Source organism: Ranitomeya imitator, chromosome 7, assembly GCF_032444005.1.
Source record: "Ranitomeya imitator isolate aRanImi1 chromosome 7, aRanImi1.pri, whole genome shotgun sequence".
NCBI classification, from domain to species: domain Eukaryota; kingdom Metazoa; phylum Chordata; class Amphibia; order Anura; family Dendrobatidae; genus Ranitomeya; species Ranitomeya imitator.
In genome coordinates this window covers 6,125,159-6,142,184 of record NC_091288.1, presented here as the reverse complement: position 1 = coordinate 6,142,184, position 17,026 = coordinate 6,125,159, and the positions used below count along the sequence as shown (strand labels likewise).

The window sequence follows — 17,026 nt, the reverse complement described above, 5'->3', positions numbered from 1 at the left end:
TTGTACATAGGAGGCAGTATTATAGTAGTTATATTTCTGTACATAGTGGCAGTATTATAGTAGTTATATTCTTGTACATAGGGGCAGTATTATAGTAGTTATATTCTTGTATATAGGGGGCAGTATTATAGTAGTTATATTCCTGTACATAGGGGGCAGTATTATAGTAGTTATATTCTTGTACATAAGAGCACTATTATAGTAGTTATATTCTTGTACATAGGGGCAGTATTATAGTAGTTATATTCTGGTACATAGGGGGCAGTATTATAGTAGTTATATTCTTGTACATAGGGGTAGTATTATAGTAGTTATATTCTTATATATAGGGGCAGTATTATAGTAGTTATATTCTTGTACATAGGGGCAGTGTTATAGTAGTTATATTCTTGTACATAGGGAGCAGTATTATAGTAGTTATATTCTTGTACATAGGAGCAGTATTATAGTAGTTTTATTCTTGTACATAGGGGGCAGTATTATAGTAGTTATATTCTTGTACATAGGGGCAGTATTATAGTAGTTATATTCTTGTACATAGGGGGCAGTATTATAGCATTTATATTCTTTTATATAGGAGGCAGTATTATAGTAGTTATATTCTTGTATATGGGGGCACTATTATAGTAGTTATATTCTTGTATATAGGGGCAGTATTATAGTAGTTATATTCTGGTACATAGGGGGCAGTATTATAGTAGTTATATTCTTGTACATAGGGGTAGTATTATAGTAGTTATATTCTTATATATAGGGGCAGTATTATAGTAGTTATATTCTTGTACATAGGGGCAGTATTATAGTATTTATATTCTTGTACATAGGGAGCAGTATTATAGTAGTTATATTCTTGTACATAGGAGCAGTATTATAGTAGTTATATTCTTGTACATAGGGGGCAGTATTATAGTATTTATATTCTTTTATATAGGAGGCAGTATTATAGTAGTTATATTCTTGTATATGGGGGCAGTATTATAGTAGTTATATTCTTGTATATGGGGGCAGTATTATAGAAGTTATATTCTGGTACATAGGGGGCAGTATTATAGTAGTTATATTCTTGTACATAGGGGTAGTATTATAGTAGTTATATTCTTATATATAGGGGCAGTATTATAGTAGTTATATTCTTGTACATAGGGGCAGTATTATAGTAGTTATATTCTTGTACATAGGGAGCAGCATTATAGTAGTTATATTCTTGTACATAGGAGCAGTATTATAGTAGTTATATTCTTGTACATAGGGGGCAGTATTATAGTAGTTATATTCTTGTACATAGGGGCAGTATTATAGTAGTTATATTCTTGTACATAGGGAGCAGTATTATAGTATTTATATTCTTTTATATAGGAGGCAGTATTCTAGTAGTTATATTCTTGTATATGGGGGCAGTATTATAGTAGTTATATTCTTGTATATAGGGGCAGTATTATAGTAGTTATATTCTGGTACATAGGGGGCAGTATTATAGTAGCTATATTCTTGTACATAGGGGTAGTATTATAGTAGTTATATTCTTATATATAGGGGCAGTATTATAGTAGTTATATTCTTGTACATAGGGGCAGTATTATAGTAGTTATATTCTTGTACATAGGGAGCAGTATTATAGTAGTTATATTCTTGTACATAGGAGCAGTATTATAGTAGTTATATTCTTGTACATAGGGAGTAGTATTATAGCAGTTATATTCTTGTACATAGGGGCAGTACTATAGTAGTTATATTCTTGTACATAGGAACAGTATTATAGTAGTTATATTCTTGTACATAGGGAGCAGTATTATAGTAGTTATATTCTTGTACATAGGGGCAGTATTATAGTAGTTATATTCTTGTATATAAGGGGCAGTATTATAGTAGTTATATTCCTGCACATAGGAGCAGTATTATAGTAGTTATATTCTTGTACATAGGAGCAGTATTATAGTAATTATATTCTTGTACATAGGAACAGTATTATAGTAGTTATATTCTTGTACATAGGAGCAGTATTATAGTAGTTATATTTTTGTACATAGGGGCAGTATTATAGTAGTTATATTCTTGTACAAAGGGGCAGTATTATAGTAGTTATATTCTTGTACATAGGGAGCAGTATTATAGTAGTTATATTCTTGTATATAGGGGCAGTATTATAGTAGTTATATTCTGGTACATAGGGGGCAGTATTATATTAGTTATATTCTTATATATAGGGGCAGTATTATAGTAGTTATATTCTTGTACATAGGAGGCAGTATTATAGTAGTTATATTTCTGTACATAGTGGCAGTATTATAGTAGTTATATTCTTGTACATAGGGGCAGTATTATAGTAGTTATATTCTTGTATATAGGGTGCAGTATTATAGTAGTTATATTCCTGTACATAGGGGGCAGTATTATAGTAGTTATATTCTTGTACATAAGAGCACTATTATAGTAGTTATATTCTTGTACATAGGAACAGTATTATAGTAGTTATATTCTTGTACATAGGGGCAGTATTATAGTAGTTATATTCTGGTACATAGGGGGCAGTATTATAGTAGTTATATTCTTGTACATAGGGGTAGTATTATAGTAGTTATATTCTTATATATATAGGGGCAGTATTATAGTAGTTATATTCTTGTACATAGGGGCAGTATTATAGTAGTTATATTCTTGTACATAGGGAGCAGTATTATAGTAGTTATATTCCTGTACATAGGAGCAGTATTATAGTAGTTTTATTCTTGTACATAGGGGGCAGTATTATAGTAGTTATATTCTTGTACATAGGGGCAGTATTATAGTAGTTATATTCTTGTACATAGGGGGCAGTATTATAGCATTTATATTCTTTTATATAGGAGGCAGTATTATAGTAGTTATATTCTTGTATATGGGGGCACTATTATAGTAGTTATATTCTTGTATATAGGGGCAGTATTATAGTAGTTATATTCTGGTACATAGGGGGCAGTATTATAGTAGTTATATTCTTGTACATAGGGGTAGTATTATAGTAGTTATATTCTTATATATAGGGGCAGTATTATAGTAGTTATATTCTTGTACATAGGGGCAGTATTATAGTATTTATATTCTTGTACATAGGGAGCAGTATTATAGTAGTTATATTCTTGTACATAGGAGCAGTATTATAGTAGTTATATTCTTGTACATAGGGGGCAGTATTATAGTATTTATATTCTTTTATATAGGAGGCAGTATTATAGTAGTTATATTCTTGTATATGGGGGCAGTATTATAGTAGTTATATTCTTGTATATGGGGGCAGTATTATAGTAGTTATATTCTGGTACATAGGGGGCAGTATTATAGTAGTTATATTCTTGTACATAGGGGTAGTATTATAGTAGTTATATTCTTATATATAGGGGCAGTATTATAGTAGTTATATTCTTGTACATAGGGGCAGTATTATAGTAGTTATATTCTTGTACATAGGGAGCAGCATTATAGTAGTTATATTCTTGTACATTGGAGCAGTATTATAGTAGTTATATTCTTGTACATAGGGGGCAGTATTATAGTAGTTATATTCTTGTACATAGGGGCAGTATTATAGTAGTTATATTCTTGTACATAGGGAGCAGTATTATAGTATTTATATTCTTTTATATAGGAGGCAGTATTCTAGTAGTTATATTCTTGTATATGGGGGCAGTATTATAGTAGTTATATTCTTGTATATAGGGGCAGTATTATAGTAGTTATATTCTGGTACATAGGGGGCAGTATTATAGTAGCTATATTCTTGTACATAGGGGTAGTATTATAGTAGTTATATTCTTATATATAGGGGCAGTATTATAGTAGTTATATTCTTGTACATAGGGGCAGTATTATAGTAGTTATATTCTTGTACACAGGGAGCAGTATTATAGTAGTTATATTCTTGTACATAGAAGCAGTATTATAGTAGTTATATTCTTGTACATAGGGAGTAGTATTATAGCAGTTATATTCTTGTACATAGGGGTAGTATAATAGTAGTTATATTATTGTATATAGGAGCAGTATTATAGTAGTTATATTCTTGTACATAGTGGCAATATTATAGTAGTTATATTCTTGTACATAGGGGGCAGTATTATAGTAGTTATATTCTGGTACATAGGAGCAGTAGCAGTATTATAGTAGTTATATTCTTGTACATGGGGAGTAGTATTATAGCAGTTATATTCTGGTACATAGGGGGCAGTATTATATTAGTTATATTCTTATATATAGGGGCAGTATTATAGTAGTTATATTCTTGTACATAGGAGGCAGTATTATAGTAGTTATATTCCTGTACATAGGGGCAGTATTAAAGTAGTTATATTCTTATATATAGGGGCAGTATTATAGTAGTTATATTCTTGTACATAGGAGGCAGTATTATAGTAGTTATATTCTTGTACATAGGGGCAGTATTATAGTAGTTATATTCCTGTACATAGGGGCAGTATTATAGTAGTTATATTCTTGTACATAGGGGGCAGTATTATAGTATTTATATTCTTTTATATAGGAGGCAGTATTATAGTAGTTATATTTATATTCTTGTATATGGGGGCAGTATTATAGTAGTTATATTCTTGTACATAGGGGTAGTATTATAGTAGTTATATTCTTATATATAGGGGCAGTATTATAGTAGTTATATTCTTGTACATAGGGGCAGTATTATAGTAGTTATATTCTTGTACATAGGGAGCAGTATTATAGTAGTTATATTCTTGTACATAGGAGCAGTATTATAGTAGTTATATTCTTGTACATAGGGAGTAGTATTATAGCAGTTATATTCTTGTACATAGGGATAGTATTATAGTAGTTATATTATTGTATATAGGAGCAGTATTATAGTAGTTATATTCTTGTACATAGTGGCAATATTATAGTAGTTATATTCTTGTACATAGGGGCAGTATTATAGTAGTTATATTCTTGTACATAGGGGGTAGTATTATAGTAGTTATATTCTTGTACATAGGAGCAGTATTATAGTAGTTATATTCTTGTACATAGGGAGTAACATAGTAACATAGTAACATAGTTAGAAAGGCCGAAAAAATACATTTGTCCATCCAGTTCAGCCTATATTCCATCATAATAAATACCCAGATCTACGTCCTTCTACAGAACCTAATAATTGTATGATACAATATTGTTCTGCTCCAGGAAGACATCCAGGCCTCTCTTGAACCCCTCGACTGAGTTCGCCATCACCACCTCCTCAGGCAAGCAATTCCAGATTCTCACTGCCCTAACAGTAAAGAATCCTCTTCTATGTTGGTGGAAAAACCTTCTCTCCTCCAGACGCAAAGAATGCCCCCTTGTGCCCGTCACCTTCCTTGGTATAAACAGATCCTCAGCGAGATATTTGTATTGTCCCCTTATATACTTATACATGGTTATTAGATCGCCCCTCAGTCGTCTTTTTTCTAGACTAAATAATCCTAATTTCGCTAATCTATCTGGGTATTGTAGTTCTCCCATCCCCTTTATTAATTTTGTTGCCCTCCTTTGTACTCTCTCTAGTTCCATTATATCCTTCCTGAGCACCGGTGCCCAAAACTGGACACAGTACTCCATGTGCGGTCTAACTAGGGATTTGTACAGAGGCAGTATAATGCTCTCATCATGTGTATCCAGACCTCTTTTAATGCACCCCATGATCCTGTTTGCCTTGGCAGCTGCTGCCTGGCACTGGCTGCTCCAGGTAAGTTTATCATTAACTAGGATCCCCAAGTCCTTCTCCCTGTCAGATTTACCCAGTGGTTTCCCGTTCAGTGTGTAATGGTGATATTGATTCCCTCTTCCCATGTGTATAACCTTACATTTATCATTGTTAAACCTCATCTGCCACCTTTCAGCCCAAGTTTCCAACTTATCCAGATCCATCTGTAGCAGAATACTATCTTCTCTTGTATTAACTGCTTTACATAGTTTTGTATCATCTGCAAATATCGATATTTTACTGTGTAAACCTTCTACCAGATCATTATTATAGCAGTTATATTCTGGTACATAGGGGTAGTTATTATGACCTGGTGGTTAGGACAATAATGGACCTGGTGGTTAAGAGCACACGGAATGACCTGATAGTTACTAATCATACAGGACAAGCTCTGGGACGTGGGAACTCTGCTGACCGCAATCCCTAATCCTATCACACACACTAGAAATAGCCGTGGATTGCTCCTAACGCTCCCTATGCAACTCGTCACAGCCTAAGAAACTAGCTAGCCCTAAAGATAGAAAAATAAGCCTACCTTGCCTCAGAGAAATTCCCCAAAGGAAAAGGTAGCCCCCCACATATAATGACTGTGAGTTAAGATGAAAATTACAAACACAGAGATGAAATAGATATAGCAAAGAGAGGCCCGACTTACTGAACAGACAGAGGATAGGAAAGGTAACTTTGCGGTCAGCACAAAAACTACAAAAAGACCACGCAGAGGGCGCAAAAAGACCCTCCGCACCGACTCAAGGTGCGGAGGCGCTCCCTCTGCGTCCCAGAGCTTCCAGCAAGCAAGACAAAAATCAATATAGCAAGCTGGACAAAAAAATAGCAAACGAGAAAAACAAGCAGGAACTTAGCTTCTGCTGGGAAGACAGGTCACAAGAACGATCCAGGAGCGAACTAGACCAATACTGGAACATTGACAGGTGGCATGGAGCAATGATCTAAGTGGAGTTAAATAGAGCAGCCAGCTAACGAATTAACCTCGTCACCTGTGGAAGGAAACTCAGAAGCCGCAGCCCCACTCACAACCACCAGAGGAAGCCCATGGACAGAACCAGCCGAAGTACCATTCATGACCACAGGAGGGAGCTTGACAACAGAATTCACAACAGTACCCCCCCCTTGAGGAGGGGTCACCGAACCCTCACCAGAGCCCCCAGGCCGACCAGGACGAGCCAAATGAAAGGCACGAACCAGATCGGCAGCATGAACATCAGAGGCAAAGACCCAGGAATTATCTTCCTGACCATAACCCTTCCACTTGACCAGGTACTGGAGTTTCCGTCTCGAAATACGAGAATCCAAAATCTTCTCCACCACATACTCCAACTCCCCCTCAACCAACACCGGGGCAGGAGGATCAACAGATGGAACCACAGGCGCCACGTATCTCCGCAACAACGACCTATGGAATACATTATGGATGGCAAAAGAAGCTGGAAGGGTCAAACGAAACGACACAGGATTGAGAACCTCAGAAATCTTATACGGACCAATGAAATGAGGCTTAAATTTAGGAGAGGAAACCTTCATAGGAACATAACGAGACGACAACCAAACCAAATCCCCAACACGAAGTCGGGGACCCACACAGCGCCGGCGGTTAGCGAAACGTTGAGCCTTCTCCTGGGACAATGTCAAATTGTCCACCACATGAGTCCAAATCTGCTGCAACCTATCCACCACAGTATCTACACCAGGACAGTCCGAAGACTCAACCTGCCCTGAAGAGAAACGAGGATGGAAACCAGAACTGCAGAAAAATGGCGAAACCAAAGTAGCCGAGCTGGCCCGATTATTAAGGGCGAACTCAGCCAAAGGCAAAAAGGAGACCCAATCATCCTGATCAGCAGAAACAAAGCATCTCAGATATGTTTCCAAAGTCTGATTAGTTCGTTTGGTTTGGCCATTTGTCTGAGGATGGAAAGCCGAGGAAAAAGACAAATCAATGCCCATCCTAGCACAAAAGGATCGCCAAAACCTCGAAACAAACTGGGAACCTCTGTCCGAAACGATGTTCTCCGGAATGCCATGTAAACGAACCACATGCTGGAAAAACAATGGCACCAAATCAGAGGAGGAAGGCAATTTAGACAAGGGTACCAAATGGACCATCTTAGAGAAGCGATCACAAACCACCCAAATGACCGACATCTTTTGAGAGACAGGGAGATCCGAAATAAAATCCATAGAAATATGCGTCCAGGGCCTCTTCGGGACCGGCAAGGGCAAAAGCAACCCACTGGCACGAGAACAGCAGGGCTTAGCCCGAGCACAAGTCCCACAGGACTGCACAAAAGAACGCAAATCCCGTGACAAAGACGGCCACCAAAAGGATCTAGCCACCAAATCTCTGGTACCAAAGATTCCAGGATGACCAGCCAACACCGAACAATGAACCTCAGAGATAACTCTACTAGTCCATTTATCAGGGACAAACAGTTTCTCCGCTGGGCAACGGTCAGGTCTATCAGCCTGAAATTTTTGCAGCACCCGCCGCAAATCGGGGGAGATGGCAGACAAAATTACCCCCTCTTTGTGAATACCCGCCGGCTCAGGAACACCCGGAGAGTCGGGCACAAAACTCCTTGACAGGGCATCAGCCTTCACATTCTTAGAGCCCGGAAGGTACGAAACCACAAAATCAAAACGGGAGAAAAATAGCGACCATCGAGCCTGTCTAGGATTCAACCGTTTGGCAGACTCGAGATAAGTCAAACTCTTGTGATCCGTCAAGACCACCACGCGATGCTTGGCTCCTTCAAGCCAATGACGCCACTCCTCGAATGCCCACTTCATGGCTAACAACTATTGATTGCCAACATCATAATTGCGCTCAGCAGGCGAAAACTTTCTAGAAAAGAAGGCACATGGTTTCATCACCGAGCCATCAGAACTTCTTTGCGACAAAACAGCCCCTGCTTCAATCTCAGAAGCATCAACCTCGACCTGAAACGGGAGCGAAACATCTGGCTGGCACAACACAGGGGCAGAAGAAAAACGACGCTTCAACTCCTGAAAAGCTTCCACAGCCGCAGAAGACCAATTGACCACATCAGCACCCTTCTTGGTCAAATCAGTCAACGGTTTAGCAACACTAGAAAAATTACTGATGAAGCGACGATAAAAATTAGCAAAGCCCAGGAACTTTTGCAGACTCTTCACAGATGTCGGCTGAGTCCAATCATAAATGGCCTGGACTTTAACAGGGTCCATCTCGATAGTAGAAGGAGAAAAAATGAAACCCAAAAATGAAACCTTCTGAATTCCAAAGAGACACTTTGACCCCTTCACAAACAAAGAATTCGCACGAAGGACCTGGAACACCATTCTGACCTGCTTCACGTGAGACTCCCAATCATCCGAGAAGACCAAAATATCATCCAAATATACAATCAGGAATTTATCCAGGTACTCTCGGAAGATGTCATGCATAAAGGACTGAAATACTGATGGAGCATTGGAAAGCCCGAATGGCATAACCAGGTACTCAAAATGGCCCTCGGGCGTATTAAATGCTGTTTTCCATTCATCGCCCTGTTTAATACGCACAAGATTATACGCACCACGAAGATCTATCTTGGTGAACCAACTAGCCCCCTTAATCCGAGCAAATAAATCAGACAGCAGCGACAAAGGGTACTGAAATTTGACTGTGATCTTATTAAGAAGGCGGTAATCAATACAAGGTCTCAAAGAACCATCCTTCTTGGCCACAAAAAAGAACCCTGCTCCCAATGGTGACGACGACGGGCGAATATGACCCTTCTCCAAGGATTCCTTTATATAACTCCGCATAGCGGCGTGTTCTGGCACAGATAAATTGAACAGTCGGCCCTTAGGAAACTTACTACCAAGAATCAAATTGATAGCACAATCGCAATCCCTATGAGGAGGTAGGGCACTGGATTTGGGCTCATCAAATACATCCCGGTAATCCGACAAAAACTCCGGGACTTCAGAAGGGGTGGATGACGAAATAGACAAAAATGGAACATCACCATGTACCCCCTGACAACCCCAGCTGGACACAGACATAGATTTCCTATCCAATACTGGATTATGGACCTGTAGCCATGGCAACCCCAAAACAACCACATCATGCAGATTATGCAACACCAAAAAGCGAATATCCTCCTGATGTGCAGGAGCCATGCACATGGTCAGCTGGGTCCAGTATTGAGGCTTATTCTTGGCCAAAGGCGTAGCATCAATTCCTCTCAATGGAATAGGATACCGCAAGGGCTCCAAGAAAAAACCACAGCGCCTAGCAAACTCCAAGTCCATCAAATTCAGGGCAGCGCTTGAATCCACAAATGCCATAACAGAATAGGATGACAAAGAGCAAATCAGAGTAACGGACAAAAGAAATTTCGACTGTACCGTACCAATGGTGGCAGACCTAGCGAAACGCTTAGTGCGCTTAGGACAATCGGAGATAGCATGAGTGGAATCACCACAGTAAAAACACAGCCCATTCCGACGTCTGTGTTCTTGCCGTTCAGCTCTGGTCAAAGTCCTATCACATTGCATAGGCTCAAGTCTATGCTCAGATAATACCGCCAAATGGTGCACAGCTTTACGCTCACGCAAGCGTCGATCGATCTGAATGGCCAAAGACATAGACTCATTCAGACCGGCAGGCATAGGAAATCCCACCATGACATCCATAAGGGCTTCAGAGAGACCCTTTCTGAAAATTGCTGCCAGGGCACATTCATTCCACTGAGTGAGTACAGACCACTTCCTAAACTTCTGACAATATATCTCTACCTCATCCTGACCCTGACACAGAGCCAGCAAGATTTTCTCTGCCTGATCCACTGAATTTGGTTCATCATAAAGCAATCCAAGCGCCAGAAAAAAACGCATCAACATCACGCAATGCCGGATCTCCTGGCGCAAGGGAAAATGCCCAGTCTTGAGGGTCGCCACGTAACAAAGAAATAATGATTTTCACTTGTTGAACAGGGTCACCTGAGGAGCGAGGTTTCAAAGCAAGAAACAATTTACAATTATTTTTGAAATTCAGAAACTTAGATCTATCCCCAAAAAACAAATCAGGAATTGGAATCCTAGGCTCTGACATCGGATTCTGAACCACAAAATCTTGAATGTTTTGTACCCTTGCAGTGAGATTATCCATCCAAGAGGACAGACCTTGAATGTCCATATCTACACCTGTATCCTGAACCACCCAGAGGTAAAGGGGAAAAGAGAGACAAAACACACTGCAAAGAAAAAAAAAATGGTCTCAGAACTTCTCTTATCCCTCTATTGAGATGCATTAATACTTTGGGCCACCTGTACTGTTATGACCTGGTGGTAAGGACAATAATGGACCTGGTGGTTAAGAGCACACGGAATGACCTGATAGTTACTAATCATACAGGACGAGCTCTGGGACGTGGGAACTCTGCTGACCGCAATCCCTAATCCTATCACACACACTAGAAATAGCCGTGGATTGCTCCTAACGCTCCCTATGCAACTCGTCACAGCCTAAGAAACTAGCTAGCCCTAAAGATAGAAAAATAAGCCTACCTTGCCTCAGAGAAATTCCCCAAAGGAAAAGGCAGCCCCCCACATATAATGACTGTGAGTTAAGATGAAAATTACAAACACAGAGATGAAATAGATATACCAAAGAGAGGCCCGACTTACTGAACAGACAGAGGATAGGAAAGGTAACTTTGCGGTCAGCACAAAAACTACAAAAAGACCACGCAGAGGGCGCAAAAAGACCCTCCGCACCGACTCACGGTGCAGAAGCGCTCCCTCTGCGTCCCAGAGCTTCCAGCAAGCAAGACAAAAATCAAAATAGCAAGCTGGACAGAAAAATAGCAAACAAGAGAAAAACAAGCAGGAACTTAGCTTCTGCGGTGAAGACAGGTCACAAGAACGATCCAGGAGCGAACTAGACCAATACTGGAACATTGACAGGTGGCATGGAGCAATGATCTAAGTGGAGTTAAATAGAGCAGCCAGCTAACGAATTAACCTCGTCACCTGTGGAAGGAAACTCAGAAGCCGCAGCCCCACTCACGACCACCAGAGGAAGCCCATGGACAGAACCAGCCGAAGTACCATTCATGACCACAGGAGGGAGCTTGACAACAGAATTCACAACAGGTAGTATTATAGTAGTTATATTCTTGTATATAGGAGCAGTATTATAGTAGTTATATTCTTGTACATAGGAGCAGTATTATAGTAGTTATATTCTTGTACATAGGGGCAGTATTATAGTAGTTATATTCCTGTACATAGGGGGCAGTATTATAGTAGTTATATTCTTGTTCATAGGAGCAGTATTATAGTAGTTATATTCTTGTATATAGGGGCAGTATTATAGTAGTTATATTCTTGTACATAGGAGCAGTATTATAGTAGTTATATTCTTGTACATAGGAGCAGTATTATAGTAGTTATATTCTGGTACATAGGGGGCAGTATTATAGTAGTTATATTCTTGTACATAGGGGGCAGAATTATAGTAGTTATATTCTGGTACATAGGGGGCAGTATTATAGTAGTTATATTCTTGTACATAGGGGCAGTATTATAGTAGTTATATTCTGGTACATAGGGGGTAGTATTATAGTAGTTATATTCTTGTACATAGGGGCAGTATTATAGTAGTTATATTCTTGTACATAGGGGGCAGTATTATAGTAGTTATATTCTTGTACATAGGGGCAGTATTATAGTAGTTATATTCTGGTACATAGGGGGCAGTATTATAGTAGTTATATTCTGGTACATAGGGGGCAGTATTATAGTAGTTATATTCTTGTACATAGGGGCAGTATTATAGTAGTTATATTCTTGTATATAGGGGCAGTATTATAGTAGTTATATTCTGGTACATAGGGGCAGTATTATAGTAGTTATATTCTTGTACATAGGGGCAGTATTATAGTAGTTATATTCTTGTACATAGGGGGCAGTATTATAGTAGTTATATTCTTGTACATAGGGGCAGTATTATAGTAGTTATATTCTGGTACATAGGGGGCAGTATTATAGTAGTTATATTCTTGTACATAGGGGCAGTATTATAGCCGTTATATTCTTGTACATAGGAGCAGTATTGTAGTAGTTATATTCTTGTACATAGGAGCAGTATTATAGTAGTTATATTCTGGTACATAGGGGGCAGTATTATAGTAGTTATATTCTTGTACATAGGGGCAGTATTATAGTAGTTATATTCTTGTATATAGGGGCAGTATTATAGTAGTTATATTCTGGTACATAAGGGCAGTATTATAGTAGTTATATTCTTGTACATAGGGGCAGTATTATAGTAGTTATATTCTTGTACATAGGGGGCAGTATTATAGTAGTTATATTCTTGTACATAGGGGCAGTATTATAGTAGTTATATTCTGGTACATAGGGGGCAGTATTATAGTAGTTATATTCTTGTACATAGGGGCAGTATTATAGCCGTTATATTCTTGTACATAGGAGCAGTATTGTAGTAGTTATATTCTTGTACATAGGAGCAGTATTATAGTAGTTATATTCTGGTACATAGGGGGCAGTATTATATTAGTTATATTCTTGTACATAGGGGCAGTATTATAGTAGTTATATTCTTGTATATAGGGGCAGTATTATAGTAGTTATATTCTGGTACATAGGGGGCAGTATTATAGTAGTTATATTCTTGTACATGGGGCAGTATTATAGTAGTTATATTCTTGTACATAGGGGGCAGTATTATAGTAGTTATTTTCTTGTACATAGGAGCAGTATTATAGTAGTTATATTCGCGGTGAGGGGCAGTATTATAGTAGTTATATTCTTGTACATAGGGGCAGTATTATAGTAGTTATATTCTTGTACATAGGGGGAAGTTGTATAGTAGTTATATTCTTGTACATAGGAGCAGTATTATAGTAGTTATATTCTGGTACATAGGGGCAGTATTATAGTAGTTATATTCTTGTACATAGGAGCAGTATTATAGTAGTTATATTCTTGTACATAGGAGCAGTATTATAGTAGTTATATTCTTGTACATAGGGGGCAGTATTATAGTAGTTATATTCTTGTACATAGGAGCAGTATTATAGTAGTTATATTCTTGTACATAGGGGCAGTTTTATAGTAGTTATATTCTTGTACATAGGAGCAGTATTATAGTAGTTATATTCTTGTACATAGGGGCAGTATTATAGTAGTTATATTCTTGTACATAGGAGCAGTATTATAGTAGTTATATTCTTGTACATAGGAGCAGTATTATAGTAGTTATATTCTTGTACATAGGGGGCAGTATTATAGTAGTTATATTCTTGTACATAGGAGCAGTATTATAGTAGTTATATTCTTGTACATAGGAGCAGTATTATAGTAGTTATATTCTTGTACATAGGAGCAGTATTATAGTAGTTATATTCGCGGTGAGGGGCCAGGTTACATGATATTATTCATACCGTACTAAGCCGAGGTCAATATATATAATGATATTCCTGTTCTCCATTACTGACTCCACAACTCATTTATCTCATTAATGTTTATTGAACTGGGAACAATTTCTAAAAATAAGTGATGGAAATGTGACAGTGATGCTGACGAGGGTATAAATAGCAGATGTAACAATGGTGATCGTGTGCGTGGCTCGCTGTAATTCACCCTGTATAATGTTACGCTGTGTGTAAACAGCTGTCACGGGGGTCCCTGATATGACTGGGGGGAGTCCGGGCCGGTGATGAGGTAACGGAGGAGTCAGGGCGGCTGTGAAGTCACTTGTGTTCAGGTCTTATCTGTTGTATCAGACAGGTAACAGTAAAGCCCCCCAGTGTGAACGTACCGAACACCGTCAGGTTGATCTGCGCTTGCTTGGAGCCGTGTTTGTTTTCGGCGTGCAGCGTGTAGCAGCCGCAGTGTTCCTGCCGCGCTGACGAGATGGTCAGCTTACAGGAGTCCTCTGTCTTCTCGATCTTGATGTACTCACTTTCTTTTATCTAATTGAAAAAAAAAAGCGAATGGATACAGGGAAAACAGTGAGTGCGCCCCAGACTTCCCCTGACGAAGCGGTCTATTTGAACCGCGACACGCGTTGGGATCTCCTGCCTGACGATCCCGTTCTACTCTCGGCTGCTTGGTTGCCATCCTTATTATAGGTGACTTGCGGGTAACCGGATACTTACTGCTTTATGTTTGGGTTTTGCTGCACTTAGGGTTTTCCTTGCCATTTTCACAGGCTGCAGACAGCATGGGGTGGGTTCTAGTTGTATGCCTTGTGTGGTTATTGCATTAACATTTGCGCTGTCATCTGCATTCCAGCGGGGGCTATATTATTGTTTTTCTTGTGCCCCACTCTGGGATTACTTGTGGACGTGCTTGGCTTAAGCATTTACATATGCCCTTACACCCTGTTAGGCTGCCGCGATGTTATATTGGCATGTATTTATGTGCAGCTAGCAGTGTATCTTTGGTATTGGTGCAGCCATTATTTCATGTATAGATTGTTTTGAACGGGTCCGATGGGGGAGTTGGTCGGTATTTCCTGTATTTTAAATGTTTTTATTGTATCACCAATAAAGTTGTTCCTTTTGATATTTATCATGGGTGGTGTGCATAATGCTTTGTAGTGGCTTCTTTTTCTTCTGTTTGAGCTACATTGATGCCAGCCACGTTTGTTTGCACCCCCGCTTCTTATTAGGTTCATATTGTGTAGTGCGCCAGCGCTTGTGATATATTACAGTGCGCCCCAGACATATAACCGCTCATACTCGCCCACACTTCTCTGCCTGACCAGCCCCTGCGCCGCCCTAAAAAACACCTCGACTTACTATTTCCTCTATCAGCCTGCATATTACCATAGTGAAGGAGTGCGGTCACCCCCGCAGAGGAGCTACGCAGCCCCCAATGTATCAACATTCGGCACTAACACAGACGATATATAGGGAAACCTGGAATAAACCTGTGTAATGTGTGGACGCATTTTCCTGCCAAAGGACAGTCCAAGCCCCAAGCACTGCCGAGGATGTTCTCACGTTTTCATACCCTGTATATGACCAGGAACCATGTAGAACATCAATCACTTTACCCAAGACAAACGCTGGTCTGTCCACAGGTCCATTGATGGTGTCAAACATCTTTTTTACAGTAGTCTCGGGGTTTATAGTGTTTTGATACCCTGGGGAGGCGTCTGCAGCACATTTGCTGCCCACCAGTCTCCTGGCACTGAAAACGAGACTGAGCTCTTTGAGGACTCGTGGGCGAAGTCCATCAGTTCCCAGAATTTTGTAAACATTTTTCCTAGATTATCCAATGTAATAAAACACAATAATAGAAGTGGTTACCTCTCTTCTGAACTTCATCCACATGCAGGAGATGGGCTGTGTCCCTGCCACCTTGCAGAGCAGCTCCACGGACTCCCCCGCTTGGACCTTCCGGTCTTCTGGGAATTGAAGGATCTGAGGTGGAGATGCTGCAGAAGGTAGAAACAAAGTAACATGTTCAGGACAAAATCAGTAAGAGTCATCAAAAGCCACATCAGGCTCCACGCATGCGCAGGCACGACGAATACCTGCACTAACACCAGACAGGACACACGACACCTGGTGAGGACTCATGTCCATTACTGGCCAGATGGACGGAGGACGCGGACATTGCCTCCCACATTCTCTTACAGTATCTCATGAATATTGGGCAGGGAATACTGTCCGTTCTTAGGGAACACCAGTCCTCCGTCACACTGGTCAGATTTCATGAATGGTGGTCACAGCTCATGAGCAGTGGTAGCCCCTCATGAGTAATGCTTGTGTCTCATTACTAGGGGTCAGCCCTCACTCAGTCTTTTATGAATCAAGTTACTTTTTCATGAATAGTGGTCATAACTCATCTTCAGGGGCTATCCCCCCAATAACAGTGGTCATTCCTCAGGTGTAGTGGTCAGGCTTTCATGGACAGGCGCCATTACTCATGAATAGTAGATGTTTCCCATTAATAGTGGTCATAACTCAATAACTTAGATCGTCACTCAATGATCGTGGTTATCGATAAGCAGAAAATTGTCTCAGTGGTCAGCACTGTACTATATATAAGGCAGAATGGTGACTCAGTGGTTAGCACTGTATTGTATATAGGGCAGCACGTTGGCTCAGTGCTTAGCACTGTACTACTGGTATATGGCTCAGTGGTTCGCACAGTACTACATATAGGGCAGCACAGTGGTTCAGTGGTTATCACTACTACATATAGGGCAGCATGGTGGCTCAGTGGTTAGCACTGTACTATATATAGGACAGCATGGATGCTTATTGATCAGCA

General features: G+C 39.6%; 1 protein-coding gene across 3 annotated transcripts in view; it reads right to left on the bottom strand.

Annotated features, from left to right (window-relative positions):
* MYLK (myosin light chain kinase) overlaps nt 1–17,026 on the bottom strand; it is a 208,256-nt gene that overhangs the window by 73,372 nt on the left and 117,858 nt on the right. For all 3 annotated transcript variants that reach the window (XM_069732600.1, XM_069732601.1, XM_069732602.1), the window contains 2 exons: nt 16,057–16,184; nt 14,559–14,712 (listed from right to left, as the gene is read on the bottom strand). In XM_069732600.1, the coding sequence (XP_069588701.1) occupies nt 14,559–14,712; nt 16,057–16,184 (282 nt within the window). The remainder of the gene's footprint in view (nt 1–14,558; nt 14,713–16,056; nt 16,185–17,026) is intronic.